The sequence below is a fragment of the Malurus melanocephalus genome, unplaced genomic scaffold, assembly GCF_030028575.1.
Source record: "Malurus melanocephalus ecotype Western Australia unplaced genomic scaffold, MMel_1.1 scaffold_613, whole genome shotgun sequence".
Taxonomy (NCBI): domain Eukaryota; kingdom Metazoa; phylum Chordata; class Aves; order Passeriformes; family Maluridae; genus Malurus; species Malurus melanocephalus.
The window spans coordinates 297,068-324,742 of record NW_026623845.1 but is presented as its reverse complement, the minus strand read 5'-3'; the positions used below and the strand labels follow the sequence as shown (position 1 = coordinate 324,742).

The 27,675-nt window shown below is 48.1% G+C and overlaps 1 protein-coding gene across 3 annotated transcripts; it reads right to left on the bottom strand.

Annotated features, from left to right (window-relative positions):
- Nucleotides 1-27,675, bottom strand: MAP3K14 (mitogen-activated protein kinase kinase kinase 14). 3 transcript variants are annotated; one of them, XM_057383175.1, is made up of 17 exons: nucleotides 27,554-27,675; nucleotides 21,038-21,142; nucleotides 19,551-19,823; nucleotides 18,940-19,009; nucleotides 16,382-16,592; nucleotides 15,673-16,266; nucleotides 14,141-14,278; nucleotides 11,892-12,021; nucleotides 11,075-11,206; nucleotides 10,534-10,638; nucleotides 9,285-9,448; nucleotides 8,789-8,939; nucleotides 7,841-8,194; nucleotides 6,543-6,649; nucleotides 5,082-5,226; nucleotides 4,448-4,548; nucleotides 1-3,228 (listed from the first exon to the last, which is right to left on the bottom strand). In XM_057383175.1, the coding sequence occupies exons 3-17, from the start codon at nucleotides 19,801-19,803 to the stop codon at nucleotides 3,064-3,066; spliced, it is 2,820 nt and encodes a 939-aa protein (XP_057239158.1). In that variant the 5' UTR covers nucleotides 19,804-19,823; nucleotides 21,038-21,142; nucleotides 27,554-27,675; the 3' UTR covers nucleotides 1-3,063. The 3 variants fall into 3 exon arrangements, with proteins under 3 accessions (XP_057239158.1, XP_057239157.1, XP_057239159.1); XM_057383174.1 differs by lacking the exon at nucleotides 21,038-21,142; XM_057383176.1 differs by lacking the exon at nucleotides 21,038-21,142 and having other exon boundaries at nucleotides 16,382-16,589.

Genomic DNA, 27,675 nt, shown 5'->3' with positions numbered 1-27,675 from the left:
TATTTTTTTTTTCCCTGTGAAAATGCAGGTCAAACACATTAACTTCRAGAAATCACAGTTTTATAAAGTGTCATTCGTTTCATACAAGCTCCTCATTCCAGCACCTTCCCCCACTGCCCCATCATCCCAAAGAGATCCTCAGCTTCCATTTCTCCTCAGCACCAGGGATTTTTCCAGCCTTCTTGAAGGAGCTGCACGACAAGAGCCATCTGTGTTTACCACTCCTACTTGTCCTCCCCACCCTGAGCCGGGGTTCTGTCCCAAACACTCATTATGAAACCTGACAGTCGCAGCCAAACCCGAACGAGGATCAGGAGAAGCTTCCCCGAGTCTCTGCTGTCAGGATTGCCTTCATCTGGAAGCTGGGGTGTTTGTGCCTGTCACAGCAAAGTGACAAGGCAAGGGAAGAGGGAACTGTCCTGGCAGCAGGAGGGAGGCAGGGAGAGCTCAGGCTGGCTGGAGATGGGCCCAGGAGGAGAATCCCAGCTCAGGGAGCAGGAAGGCACCAGGGATTTGTGGGGCTGCCGAGGTGGCTGTCCCCAGGCAGGGGTGGTGACACCACGTCCCACCCTGAGCGCTGTGACATGGCCAAGGGTGGCAGGCTGGGAACCTGCAGCCTCACTTGGTCACTTGTGGTGGCAGCAAAACAGGACTGAAGGCTTTGGGCAAAACAAAGAGGATGGATCCTGGCTAATGCTGCTGTGAGGGAACTGGAGAACACGGAATCTCCATGGGACTGGGGGACACAGAATCCCCATGGATCCAGGGAACACAGAATCTCCAATGACCTGGGGAACATGGAATCTCCATGAGCCTGGAGAACACGGAATCTCCATAGACCTGGGGAATACAGATAGACTCTCCATGGGCCTGGGGGACATGGAATCTCAATGGACCTGGGAACATGGACATTTCCACAGACCTGGGGAGCACAGACACCTCCACGTACCCCATGAGGCCATCCCAGACCCAGGATGGGTCCCTGCCCYGTGCAGGTAGCCTGAGTTCAGGTTAATGCTGCAGATGCAGAGCCCAGGAGTCCTGCAGATGGCCCTGGTGCTCCCTCCCCGCTGCTCCAGGGCTGGATCTCAATGCCAAGGCATGGGATCAGACACCTGGACATTGGAGCATCCCCCAGGCAGCAGAGGCACGAGGTGCAGCCTTTGGAGTGGACCCCAGGGCGCTTTGGGATTGACCCATCATCACAGACTCACACAAACAACCGTTTTCCTCCTGTCCCCAGAGGAAGCTGAGGAAGGGAGCCAGGCAGGCACTGAGGATGTGCTTGGGAGCTCCTGGGAGCCCTGGAAGAGGCACTTTGATCCTTCCTGCTCCAGAGCTTCAACTCTGAGTAGTTTATGGCGTCTGAAAAAAGAAATCGAGCCAACCTATCCCATTCCCCTCTCCTTCCTGGAAGACATGTGCATAATGTGTTAATTATTTACTAAAAAGACTCTGAATGTGGCATTGCAGATATAATTAGGTGCCTATTTTGGAGAATGTATTAAGTGCTTTAGAACAAAAAGTGCTATAAAAACTATACCCGGAGTGGTGACAGGTTTCATTTTTCTTCAATAGTTCCACTTTTTTTTTTTATTACATCACAACTTGAGTTTTCTGATTGGGGATGTCACTGTCTGGTGGAGCAAAACCAGCCCATGCTCTGGGAGACCAAAGGGAAAGAGCATCCATTGTTTAAGGAGGGCTGCTCCTCAAAAAGGGAGGCCCAGAGTTTAACTTTTCCCAGCTATTTTTTGGGGAAGACTGCCAGCGTTGCTGCCCTGTTGTGTCTCCCAGSCCAGCATGGATTTGGCAGAGCCCATCTTGGCTTTTGGGAGTTGTTTCTCTGCCCAGGCTGGAGGCAGAGCCCCTGCTCAGAGGCAGTGACAGAGCTCTGGGACAGCCACAGGCACAGGCACAGGCAGGGACTGTGATCCCCAGGTGTGCCAGGCCTTGGAGCAGCCCTGAATGAGCTCACACCTCCCTCGGGATCCGTTCTAGGATGGGGAAGGGTGAACAACACCCGCCCACCTGAACTTGGCCTATGAGGTTTCAGTGTGTTCCAAACATTCACAAATCAGTAAAAAAAATAATTCAAAGCTGAAGGCATTCCAGGCCCAGCTGCCCATCCCACTCARTGAACCCAGTTTGAAGTGAGGGGAGGAGTGGGAAGCCTCATGAGGCCAGGCTGAGCTCACAGAACTGGGGCACTGGGCTGGGTTGGGAGCTGGGAGGGAGATTTTTATAAAAAAMTCTGCAGCAAAATTCAGCCCTGTCAGAGCTGAGGGAGCYGCTGTCCCTTCCCCCTCCAAGGAGGGGACAGTGCACCTGAAATCCCAYGCCAGCRGTGGGAACAGRACGGAGGAACAACCCCTCCACACTCCGACCAAGGAATTCCATCCCCTGATCCTGCCCTGCCTGCCAGGGACACCAGAGAGAGCAGCAGCTGCTCCGAGACCTGCAGGTGGGAGCTGCAAGCAAAGCTCTTTCTGGGAACCAAGTTCTTGTCTGATTCAAGAAGGAAGCGACTGCGGGGAAGGGTGGGAGGTGAAACCAAGAATCAGCCAGTGRCTGCTACCGATTCTCCCTGTGCAAAAGGCTTGAGGTGGAGATGATGCTCCCCAGAACCTACAGAAATGGTTTTTCCTCCAGCTGGAAGGAAGTCAGCCAGCTCCCCTGAGCACAACCAACCCCAGATGCACTGAGGGCACCCAAGCTCCTCCTCTGGGCAAGCCCAGCACCGGCCGACCTCACCTGGGAGCAAAAGCAAGGGAATCACCCGATCCCCCCRCTCTCCTGAGAAGCACCACCACATTCCTCGGAAAAACAAGGAATTTCCACCTACCATCCTCAAGCTCTAACACTCACACCCAAACCAAGCCATTCCCACTGTCCTGGGGAATGTCAAAGCTCAGGACATGTCTCGGGAGCGGATYAGAACAGCCACAGAAGCGAGGGCAGTGAGCTGCGATCCCGCTGCTTGGCGCTCCACGGCGGGGGAGGTCGGAAGCTTCTTCAATCCCTCCTTTCCACAAGGTGCAAAGCTCCAAAGCAGGCGGGGCCTCAGGGCCTGTTCTCCAGCTGGCCGTGCTTGACACGCCAGGCCCAGCTGACGCTGCAGTCGGGGGCCAGGGTGCACTGCAGCTCGATGCCAGAGTCGGGCACCTCCATGTCATAGCGCACCGGCTGCCCCTCCTTGGTCACCAGGCTGAAGGCAGGCACTGGGATCTGTGGAGCAAACACACACTGTGTTTTTTTATAAAAAACTCTGCAGCAAAATTCAGCCCTGTCAGAGCTGAGGGAGCTGCTGTCCCTTCCTCCTCCAAGGATCGGACAGTGCACCTGAAGTCCCACGCCAGCGGTGGGAACAGGACGGAGGAACAACCTCTCCACACTCCCACCAAGGAATTCCATGGCAGCACTGAGTGGCGCTTCCAGGCTCCCCCAGAACATCCCAACCCTCCATCACAGTCATTTCCGAGGCAGCAGCAGCTCCTGGGGTTGGCAGCAGCACCCCAAATTCCTCTCGTTAGGAAATCCCTCAGAACTGGACTGGGCAGTGCCCACCCTGCTGCCAAAGTGCCCACAGCTGGGGGGTCCTGAGCTGCCCATGTTTGGGCACATGAGCTCCTCTGCAGGTATTTTGCTTTGTGATGTCCTCGAGAACAAAGCCCAGAGAGAGCCAGCACCACTGGGGCAATTGCTGGACTGGTGCATTATCTTTTAGAGACAATCACATCTCACACTCAAATGAGTCACAGTCCCACAGACACTCTGGAGTTTATTTCAGGAGCAGCCAAAGGGGGCCCACAGTGAGGTTCACAAGAGTGTGCCAACATCTCCAACGGAACGAGCTGGAAGCACCCCAGCCAAACCCAGCTCATTTCCCTGAGCTGATGCCACTGTTCATGATGAAAAAGCYATGCAGTGCTTCTTTAGGGAAAAGGGGAAGGATTGGAATTGAACAGAAGGATTTTTTTAAGCTGCAGCACAAGTGCTTTCTAACATATTGTCACCCTGTCAGTTGGCATTGGCTTAAAATTCAGGTTTGATTTTAGGTTCAGGCTGGATATTAGGGAAATTTCTTCACTGCGAGAGCAGACAAGGATGGGAACAGGTTGCCCAGGGCAGTGGTACAATCTSCCTCCCTAAAAAGATTCCAAAAATACGTAACTGGTCCTTGGAAATATGGTTTAATGGGCATGGTGGGATTTGGTCACAGGTTGAATTTGATCTTGGAGGTTTAGTCCAGCCTTAWTGATGCTGTGATTCAGAAAGCACCCTCTKTACCACACTCACAAGAGCAGCACTGAGGTTCTGCTTCTAAAGGTGTCCTAAGGATCCCTGAATGGTTCCCGGGTCTCCCWGGCATTCAGGGATTATGAAGCTGCATTAGGGAAGAAATGGCTGCTCAAATGATGCCCTGAACTCCCAGTTTGTGTCTCACCTGGCTGCTTATCCCCGTGGCAATGTCTCCCACCTTCGTCCTGTGGAAATCCCTGATGTGCAAATTTTCTCCACTTAGCAGCTGGATCTGGATTTTCACTCCTGGAATGCACAAGAGATTCTTTAACTTCTGCTGAGCCACAAGGACCTCAGAGTCCACAAAAWCCAACTTGACAAGGCACTCACACAGGGAAAAACTCCTTTTTGTCATTAAGGATTTCATTTATGTAGGTCTTCTGCTGAGCATGGAGCTTGCTGCAGACAGCAATGACTCACAGAGCAGAACTGCATTTAGCAAGAAAGCAGCTGAAGTGATGTATTAATTTGCACAATGTGCCCTCAAAATTTCTGGGTGGCTGTTTGTGGTTATAAAACATTCCTTGCACATGGAAGGCCCATGAGGCAGGGCACACACAGGCTCTGTGTGTTCAGGAGCTCCCCTGGATTTTGCTGTGCAAACCCAGTGCCTTCCACCCACCCAGACTGGGACAGACTGGGCCTCCTCACAACTCATCTTTAGGGGGGTCTGTGCTGACACAGCAACTGAAGGATAAGAGGAGTTAAAAAACTCCATATCCAACCCCTCCAGACAGTGAGAAAATGCTTCCTGGCCATTTGTGGAAACGCAGACCCACCRTTGAAGCAGCTGGGGGTGTCGGTGTGCCGGCTGCGGCTCAGCAGGTTGTTCCAGCTGCAGCTCTGCCCATCTGCYTGGCTGTTCCAGGAATGGATCCCAGAGCTCATGGTGTCCCTCAAGCTCTGGGAAGCTTTCATGGAGTTCTGCAGGARCAAGCACAAGTTTGTGTAAAGCTTGGAAAGAAAATGWGCTGGCGGGAGATGARTGTTAAAATCRGGTCAGGAGGAAAAAGGTGGAAATYCAGAGGGATTTAAGGCTGTGCCTTGAGTTAGTCAACATTTCTGTGCCATCTGGGAATGGGAATAAATAGCAGAGCAAAGTGTGCAGACACCATCTGATATYCTCAATAGTTAAATCTACAATGAGCTGAAAACGATGAGAAAAGAGGAGTTTGTTGTACTGAGTGGCAGCAGAATCAAACATCAGTCAAATATTTGTTGCTTACATTARAAACACACAGGAAAAGCAATTAATTGTACAAAACCAACTCTAGGCCCTATGCTGCAGCACTGTTGCAAAGGGTCTGTGCTGTCCTGGTCATGGCAGGTCAATCTGRTATCAGCACAGTGCTCTGTACCAGCCAAAAATCAAATTAAATATATGAGGGGGTATTAGTGGGGAAAACCAAGCAGAGCCAGAGCCCACACTGCRTGTGTCAACAGCTGAGCTGTGCAGAACTCCCTCAGTCCTCCTCAAAAAGCACTGGAAGGCTGAGAAGAGAGACAAAAATAGGATACAGAGCTGCTCCCAACCAGAACCGACTCCTGCAGATGCCAGGCAGCACAATTTGGGACTCAATGTCTTTGAAAACTGWGATTGAAGGGTTTTTTTGTCCTTCCCTGGTCCAACAAGGCTTACTCAGTTTTCCTCATTGGCATTCCCTACCTTAGGAACACCAGAGACAGAGTAACCCAATTTAATTAAAATTGGTATTTAAATAACTTGATCAGTGTATTCATTAACAACAATGGGTTAAAATAATGGAGAACTGATCCATAGGCTGGGAATGAATATCCAAGATTTGGGTCTCTGTTTTCCTGTCCTGCTCTCCTGGTCTTTCCCTAAATTTCCCACTGGTGGCCATGGCCAGGAAGGAGAATCAGTAGTGCTGCTTGGTGCAGCTCCTACTCCCATCACAGCTTCCCCAGCTCACTCCTTCTGCACAGACAGCATTGAGGCTGCTGAGAATTTTCCWCATCCACACACCTGAAGCTTCCTGTGAGGATACAGCACAGGAGAGCCTCTGGAGGAAGTGATSCATGCTGGACAGAGAACCAAAGCACAGCTACAACCCTCATCACCCCACTGGGCAGCAGCAAACCTTTCCTCCCAAGGTGCTCCCCAGCAAAGTGGGTGTCAAAAAGCAGCTGCAAAGCTGAGAAACTGTGGATTTCTGGTGAGCACAGTTTTCCAGAAGGGGTCACCCAGCCACCCCATCCCTGCTTTCACCCCCRCTCACCTTCTCACTGGCATCAGACACAAAGGGGCTGTCAATGCTGAGGCATGAAAGCATTTGCTCCTGTTCCTCCAGAGAGTATGGCTGGGAAAGGCTGTTCAGGAACAGTTCTGCAGCAAAAGGGAAAGAACAGAGACATTTCCAGTGTTTCTTCCCATGCCTCCCTGCTATAATCAGAGCTCTGCAATTAATACCCAAAGCTTCTTCAGCATTATTTAATGAGCACTGATATCGATGCCAGCAAAACTCTGCCATGCAGAGGCCATAGCCACTGTGACACAGGGAAACTGAGGCAAGAGGAGGTGGGKTGTGCAGCAACATGCAAAACTTCACCCAAAATTTCCCAGTTCCTGCCCATTATGGCACCTATGAGATGCCACTCTAGATCCATCTATGYTATCAGGGAATGATTAAACTTGTGTACTCAGCTCTCACAGGTATCTGGATGCTTGTACTCCTTTATCTGGATAAAAGTACTTACAAGCAGCTGGATATTACACTGCAAATATATCTGATAATATCCAGATATCCTATAGAGAGCCAGCTCCTACAAGGCTGCTGAGACCCAAAGCCATTGGAGAAAGATGCTRCCCCTCAGCAACCCCTAAAATTCCTCATTCCTCAGACCCCTGACACAGCTATAATTCAAGCCACTTTTTTCCTAACTTCAAGCTTTCAATTCACTTAAAAAGACTTGAAAATATGGGAGAAAAAAGAAGTGCAGTTCCTTACTGGGGGAAAGAAACTGGACAAATCACTGATTTCCACACTGAATTTACTGTTGGTTTTCAAATTCTGGACTGCTTTTGGTAATCAAATCCTTTGGCTGGTGGCTGTAGGTTTTTCAATGTCCAGAACAAAACAGCTGCAGGGGGCTGATTTTAACTGCACTGCTTTGCCTGACATCTGCCATCCCTTTATTATTATCCTGGCTTACCCCTGAATTTAAAAAAAATATATTTGAACCTAAAATTCCAGAAGAAGCTGGAATCCTGACACTGTTTACACAGTGCACATAAGAAAGTCTGAAACAAGCTGTTTTCTAAGAGGCTCCCCCCTGTTCAGGGGGAAGGAAATCCTGTTCACCACCTTTGTGGCACATTTAATTGGTTAAGAACTATTAGTTTTGGTAATTTAAAGGAAGGTTGAGCAATTTGTGTAACGAGAAAGGAACTATGAGCAAAATGACATCCAAGCTGAAAACCCAAAAATAACTGTCAGGAGGCCAAGGGAAAGCAGCTGTATTTTTATCCTGCTCTCAAGCAGAAAGAGCTGAATTCCTCCCYCAGCCCGGTGCTCACCGATTTCCAGCTGCTGAAGTTCTTGCTCTGAAATGGTTGTGGCTCTTTCCACGTGGCTGCAGCTCTTCARGGGCAGAGGAGTGGAGGAGAGAGGGGGTGGATCACAGGTCTCAGGTAACTCCTTGCCCTCATTCCAGTCAGTTGTTCCCTCCACCTCCTCTGTTTGCTCCAGAGATGGAGGTGGTAGGACTGGGCTGGCACAGGAAACTTTGACTGACAGTTTTGGGTCAGAACAAGTCTCAGAAACTGGGCTCACTGTGGGGGACAGGGACGTGTGTATATCGCTTTCTTTGCTCAGAGAGAAATGTCTGGGCTCTCTGTATTCACCTTTCCAGGGGCTTCTCACTCCTCCCACTACAAAAAACRAAAAKCAAACAAACATTATCAAAYAAAGCAATAAAAGAGGTAAAAGAAACAAACATTATCAAATAAAGCAGTAAAATAGGTAAAAGCTCTCCTTTGCTGTAAGAGTTTTTGAAGTGTGTTTGCCTGGCTTCTTCCAAAGATCAAACAACATCACCTCCAAAAATTCTTTTTGTATTACAGAACCACTCAGCAGGATTAAGGTGAAATAAATCAGGGATGGTGTCAGGGACAAGACTGGACCACAAGTACAAGTTACAGCTAAGGATGCAACAAAGCTCTGCTTGCAGCTGTGCTGCAAACCTGCTGCTTCAGCTGACAGGAGCCCAGGCACAGCACCTGAACAAACCCACAGCGAGCTCACCTCCTCCAGCAGAGCAGGAAGGAGAGCACGTGACAGCACACCGGAAATCAAATCATTTATTTGGGTGGCAAACACTCAGCTAYGGGCAAATCGACCCAAAATATGCATCAGTGCTGTGAAAATGATACACTGAACAACAAACCAGGCTGCTGCTTCCCAAAGGAATAGAACCAGGTGGGAATACTGGTTTAGCTCCATCAGCTGCATCAGGACGTTTGTACCTTCCTCGAGTGCCACGCTGGTCTTAGTTTTGAGCTGTGATGCAGATGCCCTGTGGAGAGGCTCTTTCTCCAGCCCCAGCTTAATAATCTCAGCAGTGAGAGGGTTGCAGGAAGGTGGAATTTCCCTCACAGGAGGCGGCTCTTTAGCGATCTGGGTAACAAACAGGAAGTGAAAGAGGTTAGACCAGAGAGGCTTCATTTGATTTCAGGAAGGTTCTTCCCACCCYGAGAGTGTTTCCAACTGAAATGAGAGCATTAAATGAGACCTGAACAGTAATTTTACTACAGCTGAATGGCTCCAAAGTCACACCCAAGTCATGAGCAGGGTACAGACGAGCAGGCACAGGGAAGGCTGGGCTCCCAAAGCAAGGCTGCCATCCTGTCAGGAGCCCAGCTGGCTCCCAGCCATCCAGCCCCAGGCRAGTGCTCCGTGGCCAGGAATAACAAGCCTTGGCATCTCACCTGCCTGGCACTGCAGAGAGCCTGGGTCACTCACCTTTAGGCACAGGGGGTGGTTGTAGTACTGGGTCCAGGGRTGGCAGCCGTTGAGCATGTGCAGCATCATGCAGCAGCTGCTCCACACATCCACCTTGGAGTCACAGCGCTTCCCCATCACCACCTCGGGGGCCATGTGGGTCTCTGTGCCAGGCACGTAGTTCCCTGAAAGCATCCAAGGGAGAACTCACTGCAGGCAGGCCAGGRGATTGCTCCAGTGCCACTGTGGGAGGCAGAATCCCAGTCTTTCCAGCCAAAGTGAGAGATGTGTCAYCTTCACAGAATCATGGAATGSTTKGGGTGGGAAGGGACCTTAAAGCTCACCCAGTGCCACCCCTGCCATGGCAGGGACACCTTCCATTATCCCAGGTGGCTCCAAGCCCCATCCAACCTGGCCTTGGGCACTGCCAGGGATCCAGGGGCTGCCACAGCTTCTCTGGGCACCCTGTGCCAGGGCCATCCCACTCTCACAAGGAAGAATTCCTACCCGATTTCCCATCCATCCCTGCCCTCTGGCAGTGGGAGCCATTCCCTGTGTCCTGTCCCTCCACCCCTTGCYCCCAGTCCCTCTCCAGCTCTCCTGGAGCCCTTTTAGGCACTGGAAAGAGCTCTAAGGTCCCCTCTGAGCCTTCTCCAGGATGAACAATCCCATCTCTCCCACCTTTCCTCTGTAGTGGAAGGTCTCCATCTTAACCCAAAAAGCATCACTGTGTACTCTTAGAATCTGCTCCCTCTCAGACCCGTCCCTTATACACAGAACAGGGATTAAACTCCCCTTCCAAGCAAATCCAGGAGGCAAAACATGAGCTTGACATAGAAAACATACTCTTCTCTTTCAAGAGCTGGATGAACAAGCAATGTTAAGTTTAATTCCAAAAGAAACCCCAAAAACCGCTTTAGTGAAGGTTAGGACTCTTCCCCACTATTAAGTGAGGCTACACGACAAGTCAGAGTAGGATTTTAAAGTTTCAATGCGGTTTCTTGCAGGGACAAAACACTGAGTGCAGCAGGCTGACATAATCTTACAAAAACCCTTGTAGCCTGGGAGATAAGGAGCATCACCTCCCAAATTTYGGGTCATTTTGGCTGTCAGTGGGATGCCTCACAGTAATACCAATAAACCTGAGACACCCCGAGCAACGCTCAGCCTGGAAAATGCAGTTGCCTTGCAAATCAGCCGCATGTAAACGTTCACGAGAAATAATGAGTCAGAAAGGCAATTCTTGAGAAGAGCAGCAGTGAAGCCTCACCTGTGACCAAGCACTTTCCCAGCCCGTCTGGGTGCAGATGAGCAGAGTGGCCGAAGTCACACAGCAGGGCCCTGCTCCCATCGTCTGACAGCAGCACGTTCTCCGCTGCCAACGAGARRGGCTCYGTTAGTCTCCTCTGGATTAGGAGATGGCAAAAATGGTCAAAAGCACACAAAACTGCAGTTTTTGAAGGCCAAAGGGTTTATTTCTCCTAGGGAGTGTCACTGGYTCAAGCAAGTACAGAACTGTAATTATCTCTGCTTATAAACTACCAATTACCTGCCYGGGAGATTCCTGGAGCCCAGTGGTGGGGCTGGGCTGGGCAAACAGCCTGACAGACCCACGAGGTGACAGCAAGAGGTGATATAATTATATTCCCAGCAGTCTAGAGCCATGGGAAATTCTAATTTCAAAGAAATTGATCTGAAAATCCAGTAAGCAGATCCTGTAACTTTAGTAAGTAATCCCATAATTTAATCTCTAAGTGGTTTGCTTCWGCTAAGAAAAAGGGAAGAACAAGGTACTTCAAACAACTTCCTACCTTTGACATCTCCATGGAGAATGTTTTGAGCATGAAGGTACTCSAGACCCTCCAGCACCTGGCCCAGGTAGCTGAGGGCTCTGTCTTCTGGCAGGCAGCCACTCTGTTTAATGAGCTGCCCTAATGAGCCACCTAGAAAGGAATCCAGGGAGTCCATGTTAGCTTATCTTGAAATYCTCCCCAGCATCATCAGCRTTGCTGKTTGTTTCCAATGAAAAAATGAGATTTTCCAGGTCTGACAGCACTTATCTTCCACACATGGCTCTGTTCCTTTTGTTTATTCCCAGGGTTTTTGCTGCCCACCAAACCAAGCCTTGGTCATGAGGTTTCTTTGCTTAGTGTCAGTTTAACAGGGCTGCTTTGGAGCAAAAGTAATTGCTCAGTGATCAGAACAAGCATTTCTAGTGCTACTGAGCACCAGCTCATTCTGTCACAGCCTGTTTTCCATGGTTCTGGTCACAAAAAGAGCACCAGGCAATGGAAACATCCAGGTTTGCTCAGAGAGGGTCCCATCGTCTCCACGTGGTGCCCTGCAAATCCACAGCAAGCACCAACCAGCCCCAGCTGTGTTTTACTGGAAAAAAGAGACACCTTGAACTGGAGAGAGGCAGGACTGGGAATTATTCCTCCACAGCCARCCCACTGCAGGGATTACACAGGGTTTACTGCAGGGATTACACACAGCCACCCCAACCCATGCAGGAATCCACAGCAGGAACATTCTGGATGCATCAAGGAACGAACAGATYCAAACTGGGGCAGGAGGAAGAGGAGATCAGCGTGCATTGGACAGTGACAGTGGTGCTTCCCTGCTCACCCTCCATCAGCTTCATGAAGATGGTGACCCAGGGCCCCTCCTTGACGGCGCCGTACAAGGGGACAACGCTGGGGCTCGTCACGGCCGCGCACGTCGTCAGCTCCTCGGCACGGAAGTGTTCCACTTGCACCTACACAAACAGGGARGCACTGAGAAAATCTGGGATGGATCCTGACAGAATTGCCCCTCCCTGATGGCTCTGTGACAGCAGGGGCACGAGGATGGGTTCATTTGGCTCAAAGGTCTTGGAGGTCTTTTCCAAACTTAGTGATTCTGTGACCTTCCTTAACAGAAATCAGGGGGTGCAGCAGGAATTGGGAACGTTTGGGATGATAAACCCTCAAATATCCAAGTGAAGATTTATCACAAAAGATGCCAGCTTGCAGTAACTCCAGCTTGCAGCTAAGGACTGGTACTCTTCAGGAACAAGGTAATTTCTGTCTCAGTAAAAAGACAATTCTGACAACTGAACATTCTGCTTTTATGACAGACAGGGAAAAAAACTGGGCATGCTGCAACACTTGGCAAAAATTCAACTCTCCCAAAGCAGGAAGGGAATACAAAACACATCCACAAGCTGCATAATCCATCTGCATAATCACCTTTTTAGGTGGTGTTCATCCTGAAAATGGTTAAAGGAAAACCTTATTGGCTAAGTTCAGCCAAACTAAATAAACCAAGAATTTGCTTGAAGTCCAGAAGGAAAACATGAGTCATGAAGATTCTGGTGGGAAAAAGATGCCTCATGTTTCTTCACTGTCAGCAATCCAGCAATAGCTAGTTTTCTTTCATCTCAGGAATTTGGAGAGCAGGTGCTTCCAGCACCAAGTCTGGTGAAAGAAGGTGAGGCAGTGCCCTCCTCATACAGGCAGGCAGCAGGAATTGGAGGCACTTTGGAAAATTAGATCAGAGTGAAGTGTCCAATTTGCATGTTAGAACTCTCTGCTTTCAGAGTTCGATGCATTTCTGATATAAAGAAGTATAATTTATCCTTCAGTAATTAGGGGAKAAAATGACATTTTGGAAAACTTCAGCTTCTCCTACTTTCATGTTTCCCTTTTCAGCACAACCATCCTCCTTCCTGAAAATACACCCCACGAGGAACAGCTATTTCTCCCAAGACTGTGGATTTGCCAAATGGATAATACATTTAAATAGCTACACACTGACAGGAAACAGGCTGGCTGTGTCACCACAAGATTTCACACCTGAACTGGGAGGATGCAGAAGAGGAATTAATTTCCTACATGCTTGAGAGAYGTTTGTTTCTATAGCTGACAGCTGAAATGGTTAAATAAACACACATACTGGCTTATCTTGCCACTTGTATCCTTCCATAGGGAGCACAGCAAGCTGAGCCCAGTGGAAATGAGGGAAAAAGGACATTTTAAACTGAAAAATGCATGTTAGAGTTCTTTTYGGCACATAATATTTTTGTACTCAAGCCCAACACTTCCCACACGCTCGTTGAAGTTTTCTAGTGAAGTGAAGTGAGAAACATCAGTTCACAGAGGTGATGAAACTATTCAAGTGTAAGTTCAAATCAAATCATTTACATTTTCCTCATCTCCTTGCATTATCCCTCTGTCTGCATCCCTGTGGCAGCCTACAAATCCATACCCCAATCCAAGTTATGCCCCACACACTTCCTCCATCGTGTGACAACAGCAAATCCTGGAGTACAACGGATTATGGTGCCAGCTTCTGGAAAATCACACATCCTCTGCTGCATCTGCAACAGCAGCACCTCACTGCGATGTGCCAGCACTGCAGGTGACACAGAGGAGATGAAAGCTTTGTTTTCAGARCCTGCTGACTTTCAGAGCCTTGGGTTTTTCCTACTTCATTCCTTTTTCAACAGGGAAATAAATACCTGCCATGTAACCATTTATCCCAGACAGGGTTTGAGATAAGAATAGTTAGATAACAGACAGCCCACACGGCTGCTTCTCCCCCGCAGTCACTCRCAATCATTCAGAAATCTCTGCTCTTGGCCTGTCTCAGCACCCAGGATGCCTTTCCAGCACACTTTAAAGCCAAATGAACTTATTTCTGGCTGCTGAGCTTGATCCCTGTGCACATCCAGGTCCTCCATCTGCTTYTCCCCCTACCATCACCTTGAGGCTTTTCCTTGGACACAACAGCAGCACTTCACTGTGACTGTACAATAAAATCCCAAAGAGGAGCTGAAAGATTTCTCTCTGTGTGACTTCTTGTGGCAGAAGCTGCCTTCTCTCCCACAGGATTACCTTTTTGGCAGCACACTGGAATCCTGTCTGCTTGTCCTCTATCTTGTAGACCTCCCCGAAGGAACCAATGCCCAATGAACCGTGGCACTTGGTCCAGTGAACCTCTTCTCGGTACTCGTAATCCACCGGCTTCAGCTTCTGAAATTCAAACAAAAAAGATGAAGTAAGGAAAGAGACACTGAGATGTTGAGCTGCACAGACAGAGGCACAAGGGCAGGCACCACAACACCTCTCTAAAAATCCCTGTATGAGATTACTTCTGTCACAGRCTTGAGATGAAACAACACAGGATCAGCCTACTTGGTTTCTGTGGGCTCTGTTGGATCTAAATGACTTAGAAAGAAAGGCCAGTAGGATTGGGATGACTTTGGAGCTTTGTGTTAGTCCCTTCTCATGCAGAACATCACCACGAAGCCAAATCCTACAACAAACAAGCATTTCCATGACTAAATGCAGACRCTGTGTTAAAGCTTTTCTGCAGTCAGTAGATGGAGACTGTGCTTTAGGTGTCAGAGTGAACACATTCAGGCAGGTAAGGAACACYCTGAGCTCCACAGACAACAGTGACAGGGTCACACTGATCCCAGGGAAGTCCTCCAGGAGGACTTTAAGGTGCTGAGACAGAACTGGATTCAGAAGAACTGAATCAATCCCTAGGATTTAAATGCAAGGGATGCTGYAGGAGCTGCTGGTCCCAGCAGAGGCACACACTGACCTCCTGCACCTTCCAATCCACCCAGTCTTTCTTTCTCTCACTGCTGAGCTCACCCACAGCTAATAAATGCTGCAGCCTGCCTGAACGGATTCAGCTCTTCCCCAGCAAACAGAGTGATGCCTCAGGATTTTTAGTTTCCAAATTTTCATGTATCTGTATTCTTGTATTTCTCCAGTGCACAGCACTAAAGCTGCTGCTCTCCCATCTTCACACAAAACAATTCCTCTCTGAGCCTGAAATCCAAGGACACTTCGCTGCCTCAGAGCCCCAAAATATGGAAACAACAGAGAATTGGGGGGTGCAAGCTTGGAGTGGGTGACATCATCACCTGAAGGTGTCATTGGAGAATTGGGGCCCGATGTGTTCATCAGACAGAACTGATAAAAGGGGAAGATCTCGTGACTCGGGTCCATTTTGGGTGCAGCCTCAGGAGGAGGCTTTGTCTGCCCTCAATGCACCAGCAGGCCTGGATTAAATTTGTCTGCTTTTATTCTCTTCACTTTGTCTGACCTCTGTTTCAGGTAAGCCTTGTTTTATGCATCAGGAGGGCATGGCTGAAGACTGGCTAAGAACAGACCCACTGCTCAAAGTCAGGCCTGCATGTCTGGGGACTGAGCATGGAGCCAGCAGCCTGAGACAGACAGGGCTCTAATTCCTGCAGAAAACAACTCAGCATCATTATCTGGTGGCTCCAACCAGATCAGAACCRTTCAGAAACTGCAGTTAGAAAAGCAAGCACATGGATGCACATTATCCCTCTCCCAGAACCCAGGAGAAACTCTGGCTCCCACCACCCCGGGATGTGGGCTCAGATCACCTCGTTGAGCAGTACGCCCTCATTTTCACTCGCGTCATGGAATTGTTCCTTCAGCTCCAGCCCGCCTCCTCTCCACGTCTTGGCCAGGCTGGCTAAATTCTGTGGTTCTCCAAAACTCACACTCCCCTTCAAGGCATCTACCAAATATTCTTCCACAGAAAGCTTGTCTGAGCTGGTTTGCACGGACTGGTTGATGCATTTGGTGAAATTATATTCTARGTTTAGGCCAGATAAGCGACTGTCTTGATAGTTGAGGTCACCATGGAAGTATGTGTCCAGAGCATTCAGCTTCATGGCACGGAGAGGATTGTCCACATGGGGGAAATGGGGGGGTAGGATGTTGTAGGGAAAAGGATGGAGAGTCTCAGGCTGAGGAACAGTGTCCCTCTGTTTCCAAACATGATTAAGGCACTGAATGGGGCTGATCAGCTTGTGCAGTTCAGTTTTGTATTGGCTCCTCGGGGAATGGAGTTTGCTTGTGGATAGAACTCTGTCAGGCTTCTCAAAAGACAGCGYATCATAGCCCAAGTGCTTGTTCAATTCAGGAACCCAAAAACTGTTTCTATAAAGAGTACTTTGGTGGGATTCATCCTCCTAGAAAACAAAACCAAAYAGCTGAGCAGGAACCTCAGTCCAGCCACCCAAAATTCACCCAACAGCTATCAGGAATTTGCAAGGACAGTACAAATGGAAGGCTAAGGATTCTGACCTGGACRGGAATTGGGGTGCAGCTCTCCTGTTCTGGAGTTCTTGGACTTCTCCTGCCAGCAGCCACAGGCTGTCCTTTCAGCTTGGATCTTTTCTTGTGCCGTTTCTTCTTGGCCCTGCCCCGGTGCCTCCCTCTCCAGGTGGGTGCCATCCTCCCCTCCGTGGCGTGGGCCACATTGTTGGGGATCTGATCGAGGCTGTCCGAGCGGCTGCTGGAAACCAGAACACAGGAGGGCTCGGAGGTGTGACAGGGAAGCACAGCTCAGGGGACACCTCTGACCCCCACAAAGAGAATTAGCAACTCTGCCTCCTGGGAGTCAAAGAGCACAGAACTAAAACACAACTTCTTTCCTTCTGATAGGGGTAAGTTCAAGGTCCAGGCACAGCAGCACATCCAGCATTGCACAAAAGAAATGGTGGGGTGTGGGTGAAGCAAAATATTAAAGTGTCCCAGGGTTTACAAATCTGCAAGAACAAGACTAGAACATACAGTCACAGCATGGTTTGGGTGGGAAGGGACCTTAAAGCCCACCCAGTGCCATCCCTGCCATGAGCAGGGACACTTTCCACCATTCCAGGGTGCTCCACACCCTCTCCAGCCTGGCCTTGGGCACTGCCAGGGATTCAGGGGCAGCCACAGCTCCTCTGGGCACCCTGTGCCAGGSCCTCAGCACCCTCCCAGGGAGGAATTCCATCCCAATACCACACCTAACCCTGCCCTCTGGCAGTGGGAAGCCATTCCCCCTTGTCCTGGCACTCCAGCTCCTTTGTCCAAATCCCTYTCTAGCTCTTTCTGTAGGTTTCTTTTTGCACATGGCAAAGTAGAGAAAAAAGCACTGAATGTCTCCAGGCTACTCTGAGACAGTTTGGGGTTGATTTCTAGTGAACACAGAGATGATGTATGAATGCAGTATATTTTAAACAATTATTAAAATTTTAAAAAGTGTTCATAATATCAACGCCTGCTCCACTTGGAAGCAAAAGAGCTTCACATAAAGAAAAGGAATGACTAAGTGCACTTGAATAAAACAGCTTCAAAAAGCCAAAATGTGCTGGGCATGTAAAGCCCAATACTAGAGCACAATTTCTAGGAATGTACAGATACACACAACATTCCAGCTGGGGTCTGCACAAAGAGATGAACTCTCAAGAGGGATATTTGCCTGCTTTTTGTCAGAACAAGATRGTCTCTAAGGTCCCTTTCAACCCAAACCATCCTGTGATTTTAGGATTCAATACCAATCCTAAGTAGTTCGATTTTTAAAATAAGACTAAGAGAAAGCAGGATTTTTGATCTTCAAATGAAGCAGTTATTCCATTGATTCAGAGCAGTTCTGATACATTCCTGTGCCTTTCCTGATCAGTGATGCAGGGCACAGCCAGCACTACTCTCTTCATTTTTTCCTGCTGTTTTAGTGCTAAAAGATGCCATAAGYAGAGTCCTGGCTGATGGCATTCAGGCTCAGGCTTGATCCTGAACACACAGCTGGTGTGCATCCCAGAAAACTMCAGAACTCACATCAAATCCCTCAGAAATGGGTCACTTTGCACTTCTTCAGATGGTTCAGAGGACAATGTTATAAAGCCACTAGGCAGTGTCGAACCACCAAAGGTGTCTGAAAGCCAGCAGGAAATGGGCAGCAYCTATGTCTGCCCTTTCAGGGTGCTGGGGCTGCCTGACACAGCTCCAGGACTYAAGAAAGCTCCAGTTTGGGAGATATTCTTCATAAGGAGCCAGAATCCCACTCCCAGGTGACTCCAGAAAAACAATTCCCAGGCCTCCACTTGTCCATCTAAAGCATCACTGTCTCTTTCACCACTTCCAGCTTCTCTGGGTTCAGTTTCTATTACTGATGCTGTCATTAAGCAAAGGTTCTCTCACCCTCTTTTGTTTATCCTTCCCAGAAATAAAGCTGTTCCCTTTTCTGAGGACTCCTTCCAGCAGCAGCCCAGGTTTCACACAATTTTTCAGAGGATGGTGTAACAGTTTCAAAAGCATCAGCACAGTTCAGATAAAAACGACTGAACATTTTTCCTTGGATCCTTTTACTTCAACCCTATGAATCTTACAAAAACCCAGTCATTTCAACCCAAATTTGGCCAKCCAGAAACAGAGGCAGAAGGCTACAAGGGCAGTAAAACTTGTATGTTTTATGTGACCACATGCGTTTCATTTGTGGTATATCCCCTTAATTTAAATGCAAACAGTGAAACCAAAGAGAAGAAGGAACCCTCATATAACGCAACAGAAAGAATATTCACCCCCAAAAAAAGGAAAAAAGGGAAGACATGAAAGTTCTTCTAGAATGTGCCTGGGAGAAATGGACAATAAGACAATGCAAGGTATTGCAAGTGGTTTGTGCCTAAAATTGTATTTTTCCCTAAGAGGAAAATRTTTTGGGGAAGTCACACTCTTCCCAGGCTTCAGACTGAAGAGCTAATTCCAACAAAGAGTGCTGTTGGAAAAATATTTTAAGTTCAGAGAGCCAGGGTGATTTGGAACAAGAAGTCAGCAGACACAACAGYGAAGAGAGGTGTTTGTGTTACGAGGTCTCTCACCTGTAACGTTTACTGTGGGCAATGAAGGATGTCTCTGATAAAGTGGGGCTGAACTCCTGACTGTTTTCACCTGTGGGAGAGAAAACAGGACCATCACGTGTCTCAAACCTGGCAAAGTCTGTCCCAGTAACAACTGGACTCAAACAGCTCTGCCACCGTGCTAAATGGGTGATCCAGACAATTGCTGAGCAGTCATGTCACACCACCCACACCACATTCTTCCTCCCCCACAAGCAGGAGGCTTCCCAGCTATCTCCTGATCCCTCAGCTCTTTCCCAGATGACAGCTTCACTTTGGTTTCCTCCTCTTTATCCCGTTTTAAACACCTTTCAGAAGTCAGCCATCAACAGGTGGCCCACAGGACAGATCTGGTTGAGGTGGACAGGCCTGGTTCTGGTCCGTTATTTATGCTTTATTCATAAATGCTGCCACATTATTAGGASATTTCATGAGCTTCCTAAATAGAGTCTGGGATGTGTCATCAGCTCCACCCCGCTTGGGATTACAAATAGATGTGGTCTCAGCTCTCCAGGAGCGCCAAGGGAGTGAAATCTCATCCCTCTTTACACATTCCTTTTTCTCAATGAAGCGCAGCCYGCCCTGCTACTCACATTCTGCTTGRGCAATAATAGAAATTGATGCACAGCCTCCTTCTGTTTCTTCTTTTGCTGTTCCTTTGGTGATTACATCATTCAGGATTTTCCACTGACTRTGAAAGATGACCTTCTTTGAATCTTCGACTTTGCAAACACTGCTCTGCTTTTCACTCACTGTCTCCTTCAGCCCCTCGGCAGCCGTGAGCTCCTTCTTGTGCTTGACTGCTGGATCAGGAGCTCCTTGGCATGCAATTCCCATCACTGCCATTTCCCAGGTTCAGAGAGACACTGAGAACAGAAAAACAAACACTTGTCAAAACACTTCACAGACAGAAGCAGCTTCAAGCTCATGAGAAACAGGAGGCTCCTGAGGGCATCAGATCAATAAATAATTTAAACCAAATCAAGGTCCTGCCCAAGCTGTGAGCTGGAGAAGACCCCTGGAGTGCCAGTGTTCCATCTCTGACTGGAAGCACTGAAGATCTGAACATTCAACATTCTCATGATTGAAAATGTGTGACCACATGGGTTTCAGAGAAATTTAATTTCTGGTATATCCCCTTAACTTAAATACAAACAGTGAAACCAAAGAGAAGAAACTCCCATATCACTAAATAGGAAAAATATTCACCCCCCCAAAAAAAAGGAAAACAAGGAAGACATGAAAGTTCTTCTCCTAGAGTGCACCTGGGAGAAATTACACCACGTGAATGGCCATAAACCCAGCYAATTCCCTTTTTCCCTGTGCTCAGTCATCCTCAAAGCCATTCCTCATTCTCCCTCAATGAAGGCAGGCTCCACAGCCAGACTGCTCATGCATAGAACCTTCCTCACTCCCTTCCTCTACATCACCGACAACTTCTGCAATCTTTGGCCAAGCCCATCAGAAGCAGGGTTCACACAGAGCTCAGGATTCATGGAAGTTGGTGCTGGATAGAGGACAGTGATGGTGCTGGAACAGATCCCTCTGCCTGGCAGCTGGGGAGGGGATCAGCAAGGCTGGGAGCTGAGCAGGGGCATAAATGGAGCCCCAAACAAGTCCCAGCACAGGATAAACCTCAGCCAATGGGAAGCACAGGGGAAGGTGGAAAAGAGCCAGGGGTGGAAAGGGAAAAGCATAAACCAGAATGGAAGCAAAGCTCTGAGGGACAGGATGGGATACCTGGGGGTRAAAATCAGCAACATGGACAATGAGCAGTTCCCTAAAGAACAATCCCCTAGGGAATACAGATTTGGTTTAGCCCCTGATCTCCTTGCCCTGGACTCTGGAGAAGTTGTTTCCTTAGAAACCAGAATATGCTCTGTTCCCCAAGATCTCCTCCTTGTGTCAGTCCTCTTATAGCACAAGTGTAAAACCTTAAAATGGAACATTTCCACCCTTAAACAACCCATGGAAGTTCAGAAACCTTGGGCAACATCTACAGGTGTTAAGTACCACAAACCCAGGATAGGACAAGGAGGAACAGGAAAACTGAGATGTCAGCACCATTCCAGGAACACACCTTTTAGGCTCACCAGTTTCAATCTGCAGTTTCTTTTTCTTTTTCCCTTTTCCTTTTTCCCTGTCCTGGGGCAACAGCACATTTACTCCAACAGGCTCCTGGCAGCTGAGATGAATCAGGAAAATGACAAAATGAGTGGGTGCTCCATGCCTGAAGGACCACCAAGGAAAAAGGGAGGTGTTTGGGAGCCAAGTGCATGAACCTTGGTGCTGTGAGTCACCTAACAACCTGGCAGGTAGACAAGGAAAGTCAACAATGACCACATTCAGCGGCCAAACAGAGAACAGCTGCTGTGCAAAAGAAGTGCTGATGACAGTATCCCGCTCATTACRGCCGTCCCGCTCCCTCTCCTCTACAGAAATTATGTCAATTCTCAGTGCTGTAAAATAATCCCTYGGAGCAGCAGGAGGGAGCCTGCCAGATGACTAACCCAGCCACCAATGACCAAACTGACAAGTTCAGAGCTATTTTTATCCTCACTCTCTCCTGACTTGCATTAACTCTGTCTCTCCTTGCCCTCCCCTCACCTTCAAGGTCCTTCACGCAAACCAATCTCCATCAGCGAAAAAAATGTAATTCTACAAGTCCCTCCATGACTGAGTCAAAGGAAAACAGAGAGAGGGGAAAAAACAAAACTGCAAGTCCCTGTCACCCTCTGAAATAGCAAAGAATAACAAGGAAACATTACTGAGATTAAAGTCAACAAAGCACTACCTCACTTGCAGACTCAAAGAGACCGAGGCAGCAATTGTGAGCAACGGCCTCGACCTGGGCAGAGCTCAGCCAGTTTAATGTGTGACTCAGGTCTGTGCAGGACCAGAAGCTGCAAGCCCAGCCTGGTTTAGCTGTTGCTGCACAATTTTCAGTCCTTGGAAAAGTCAAATGCCAGCTGTATGCAGCAAAGCATGGTGGGCAGAAKTTGGGATTAAAAATAATCAGTTTGAAATGGTTTTTGAAGTGTAACTTGTGCCTGGAGAAAAGGAGGCTCAAGGGAGACTTTATTGCCCTCTACAATTCCCTGACAGGAGGYTGARGCCAGGTGAGGGTCGGGCTCTGCTCCCAGGGGACAAAGGASAGAACAAGAGGAAACAGCCTCAAGTTGTRTTGGGGAGGTTCAAGTTGGAAACTGGGAAAATTTTTCCATTGAAAGGGTGGTCAGGCATTGGAAGGAGCTGCYCAGGGCAGTGGTGGAGTCCCCATCCCTGGAGGTGTTAAAAAATCAAGTGGCACTTTCATGACATGGCTTAGTGGGCATGGTGGGAYTTGGTTGAAGRTTGGGTTGAATGACCTTGAAGGCTTTYTCCATCCTCRRTGATTCTGTGATTCAGATCCGAACAGGCCTGACTCACCTGTGTGCAYGTGGAGGGGGCAAAGAGAGGTGCAAAGTGCTCCTGAGTCCTGCCCAGACCCCAAGCATAGCCTTTGTCAGGGAGCTCCACGTAAAAGGGAGCCTGGAGAGCAGCAAATGGGTACCTGAGGATCCACAGGAAGCCCACTGAGAGCAGGATTTACCCACATGAGATGCTCTGGAGCTGCAGTTCCCCTGCCTGTTTATGTACTCCAGACTGAGCACAGCATCCTGTGCAGACACAAGACATGGATGTGCATCACAAGGAGCTTCACRTTCCTGAGCTGCAGGGTAGTTGTGTCCTATCCAGAACTGCTTCTCTGGCTTTCCAAACCTCCTCTCCCTCAGCCAGGTCACTTACAGACAGCTGTAATTTTGGATTTCCAGACCCCTAACTTTCTTCCTTCTGTAGACATGTGATGGGCTTGTTATTTTCAAGGCAGAAAGGGGAAGTCAGGTAATGATGCAGGAGATAAGAGSGGATCTGCACTCCTAACCCACAATGGGCTTTTGATAGCAGCTCAGAGACTGTTTGCTCCTTATCTTCACTGAGGGTTTACTCACCTTGGCTTAACTACTGTTAGTTCCCACTGCTGTAAAACAGAAAGTGTGTTTTTACAGAATGAAAGCTAAACAGTCTCAGTTGTGCTGTGAAGGCACCGCACTAATGGCAGCTCCTCCCTCAAATAATGTGTGGGAGAAACTAAAATACCGGATAAGGTCACCTGAGACTTGTAGGGAGTCCAAACTAAGAAGATACTCAGACATTATTAATATAAGAGATCACCAAGTGTTTTCTGCTCCTTTAAAACCTCCTCCCCCCTTCTCTAAACAACTCCTTCTTCAGCTTTTCCATCTCAAGTCGAATATGTTTGGAGCATGGACCTTAAAACAGCATTTTTGTGTTTCATGAAATCAAGGTGAGAGAAACTCAGAGTTGGACAAGAGCCATGCAAACACATCTCCAGCACRGAACCACTCCACAGCACACCATGACATGTGTGGGATCCTGCTTGGTGTGCCTGGCTCCAATCTCCCTGCACAACAGCTTTTGGCACAATCTTGGGGAATGCTTTGTGGAGCAGACCATGAATTTGGTGAAAATAAACTTAGGAAAGTGCTTTAAAATATATGTAATACYTCCTAAGTTGACTTTACAGAATGGAGATTTCTTCTCCTCATGTGAGTGTACCCATTCAGCAGCAGTTTCACACTGACATTTAGTTTGAAAGGAAAGAATAAGAAAAAAAATTATGTTGTCTCAGTAAGGTTTCCCACTTCCTCATGGAAAAGAGTTTTGTACACAGAGCACTAACTCAGGTTGCCTCTGCAGCTGATGGTTTGATCAAACACAAGGAGCATTTTTAGCCATGTTGCTTTGCTGAGCACCACAACAAAGCAACAGCTGGGAAGAGCCAGGAATTTCTGCATCASTAGAGCAGGGAATGTCAACTGAGAAGAACACCACACACCTTTTGGGGACCTTCCAGTCTTAACAGCTGTCAGTGAGTTTGGGAGAAAGTGCCAAGTTTGCAGCCAAAAGAACCTACTCAGGGTATTAGCTGCAAAATCCTTGTGCAAAGCCATCAAACCTTCTGAAGGAACATGTTCTTCCGAAGTAAAAAAAAAAAAAAATGTAACAGATGGCACTTGTTACATGGATGGATCACATTAAAAACTTGGTTTGGGGCCCAAGGCATGYACATATACATATGTACTTTCTAGATATAGATGTACACATATATACTTTATATATATATATTTATACACATATATACATAGATATACATACACATATATAAATATACATATACATTCCACTATCAAGTCTCATGTAACCTGGCCTTGAATCCTTCCATATATATATATATAAAATATATATGCATTTTTTAATATATATATATATATATATTTTTTATTTATATCTATATATTTATATATATTTGGAATATATATATATATATATATCTTGAAGGATTCAAGGCCAGGTTGGATGGGGCCTGATAGTGGAAAGTGTCCCTGTCTATGGCAGCAGGTGAAACTGGATGGGCTTTAAGGTCCTTTCCAACCCAAACCATTCCATGATTCTTTGCACAATCCCTTCAGACCCCAGGCACCATTTCCTTGCATCCCTGCCTCCCCCTCTGTAACTCTCTCTGCCTGGATCCACCCATGAGCTCCCTTGCCTGCCCATGTTTCAGATGGAACTGAAATTAAGAGGGTTCCGGTTTTTTGGCAGAGGCAGTTCAAGGCCTGTTACTGTAGCCCAGGCCCAGGGTGGAGATTTAAACTGCTCAGAGCTGTCAGCAGGACAAGTTTCACTTTGTGTCAGAAGGGACTTAAAGAAAACCAGTTGTAGCACTCAACAGCCCACGACCTCAAAACACACTTAATGCTGCTTTGTCTAAGAGGGAGAAAAAGGAGACTTCCCCTGTGTATCTAAGAGCTCCAAAATGAAAATAAATAGAATGCCTGACTGATTAAAATCCTGGTGAGTCAGAGCAGCAGTTGCTATTCCAGGGAGCTCTCAGCCTTCACCTCCGCTTCGATAACCACTGTGACCCATCTGGCTGTTCCAGGGCTCCCGCACAATCCCCTCTGATCCCCCTCGTGTGTATCCACAGATTTACCTGAGGAGCATCAAGGAAAGCTAAAAACCTTCTCCCCAAACCAGCACAAACTCCCTGTTTGAAGCACTTTGCTATCAGTCCTGTGTAGAACACGTTAAGTTACAAACGATAGCGAGTATGTAAACATGTTCTTTAAAGTGGTTTGATAGTAAATACTCCCAAATCCTGCTTCAGCCACTGGTGTTGCTTACTGTAAACACCAGGATAATGAGCCTCAACAGTTTTTTTTAGTTCCCAGACATTAAGATATTGCAATAGTTTGGTTACAGAATCTGCAGGGAAATGTTTGACTGGGTTTAACTATCAGCAGATTTCTAAAAGCACCCAAACACACCTTTATCCTCATTTCCTCGAGAACAGCCCAAGCACAGCTCACCCCTGAACAATTCTTTTTGTATTGCTGAACAAARATATGAACACCACCATTTACCCAGAGTTTACAAACACCACCATAAGCCCATTCATTCAAAGAATGGCTAATTTTTCCCAACCCTTTTGTAAACGAGAACAGAAATAATCAGAACAAACTTCAGCCCAATAAGGATTTGCTTCCCAGCTGTTCTCACACGGCTTTCAGGCCACTGCTTAACAACCTCCTGGGTCTGACAACCCACTTGTGAAGTTTTTTCCTAAACTATAACAAAATTATACAACAGAACACYGGATGGGACCACTTCCACCAACCACCACAGACACACTTGAAAATCAATTCTGCCCAGGCAGGAGGAGCCAGGCTGTCACCAGTTGTTACTTTATGCTGCTTTGCAGCTTTACATTTCAAACATGTTCATAAAATCCATGTCAACCTACATGGAAACAGTAAGGCTGGGATGCCAGGCAAAACCAAACCAAAAGCTTAGTTAAATTTGGTATAGATAGAGGCAGTTCTATACAATCTTAATTTATGATTGGTCCTGCAAATTTAGATGTGATCATTTCATATGATAAAATCAAAATATGAATTCATTGGGATGGTTTCTAACTGTCCAACCTGAGCAGACTCCTGTGACACAAACTTCCACATGAACTGTTGAACAGAAATGCCTTTAGGCAAGACAAGGTCCTTGTTCTTCAGGACCCTGGTGTCACTAAACCACGATCAACAAAGCCTAGTTCCCTGCAGACTCAATTCTCAAATGTCTGTTCCACTTCCTGGTCCCTCCATGCATCCTGAATCCCCTCTCCAAGCATCTCCAGACCCTGCCCTAACTCAGGCTCTTTTACTCCCAGCCAGCTGCTCCTCTCAGAAYMTGGAAATCTTGCTGTCTCCCAGGCYGCAATCCTTCTGTTTCCRCCAASACATCTGACACTTGCCAGAAAAGTTCAAAAGTCACAGAAGGAAAGCTGAAGARTTATGGTCACTTTGTCTCCATCCTCTGGGTAATTATAATAATAATTCAGCACTTCATCAATGCTACAACAGCTCAGCTCTACCCGCTTCCATTTATCACAAAAAGAAGACTCAGGACAGACTCATTAACTCCAAGTTCGTTAACTTCAGTGATGTTGGATCTGGTCCCACAAACCCTTTAGGTTTTCAGTTATGTTTGTTTGTTATGCTCCTTCACAGTGCACTACAAGATTCAGTCTCTTAATACAGTTAAAATTTAATAGTTAATAGCAAGTGACTCATTCTCAAGGAATCCAGTGGCCGTGCCAATAACAGATTTCAACTGAGGTAAAATGCAATAAAGCAGCTCACTACAGACACACTCAATTCGACTATTCTTATCACTAATGTCACAGCACAGAAGCTCGAGTTATTACTCATAAAAGGGTTCAGAAAGCYAGTCGAAAAAGAAATTCAGACTTTGTTTATAGGTGCTGGTTTCAGACTGCTGTGTCGTACATGTGTGGAGCGCTCAACACATGTTTCTAATGTAACCAGTTAAAGCTGACAGGAAGCATCTGAGATCAACCACAGCAGCAACTTATTAATCAGCAAAGAAATATTTTAACCTTTTGCCAGAAAAGAAAAATAAAAATTTAGTTGTGTCAAAGAGATCACAGAGAGAAAGGGAGCGGGTGGTTCAGGTGGATTAAAGCCTGGCTCGGTTGTGTTGTGATGAGCTGAGCCCTGTCTCATCCTCCCCTCTCCAGGACCAGGGATCGACGAAGCCCCTGCACCAGGAACCCGGGGAACCGGGGAGCCCGGGAGCTCAGGGAACTGAGGGACCCGGGGAACCGGAGCTCGGGGAACTGAGGGGCCCGGGGAGCCCGGGAGCTCAGGGAGTCGGGTGYTCCRGGGCACCGGGAGCCGCAGACTCGAGACGGTGCCGGCAAGGGCAGTGACAATCACGCTCCGAACACACACACACACAGAGCTCTGCAGCGGGAGCGGCTGCGGCGGGACCCGGGGAGTCCATCAGCCGCTCGCAGCCCCCTGGCCGGCCCGTGGCTTCCCACACGCTGCTCTCGCCGGCAGCGGCGACAGCTCCGCCAGGCCCTACTGGGMAGATGCGCCGCGCGCTCCCGGACCGAACACCGCCCTCCGGACCCGGATCCCGCCTCCACGGCGGTGGCCGGGCCCGCACCTACCGCTGCGGCACGGCTCGGCACGGCTCGGTCCAGCCCGGTCCGGCTCGGCTCCGCTCTCCCGGCACAGCCCGGCACAGCCCGGCGCGGCCCCTCAGGCCTCTTCGGCGGCTCCCGCTCGCTGA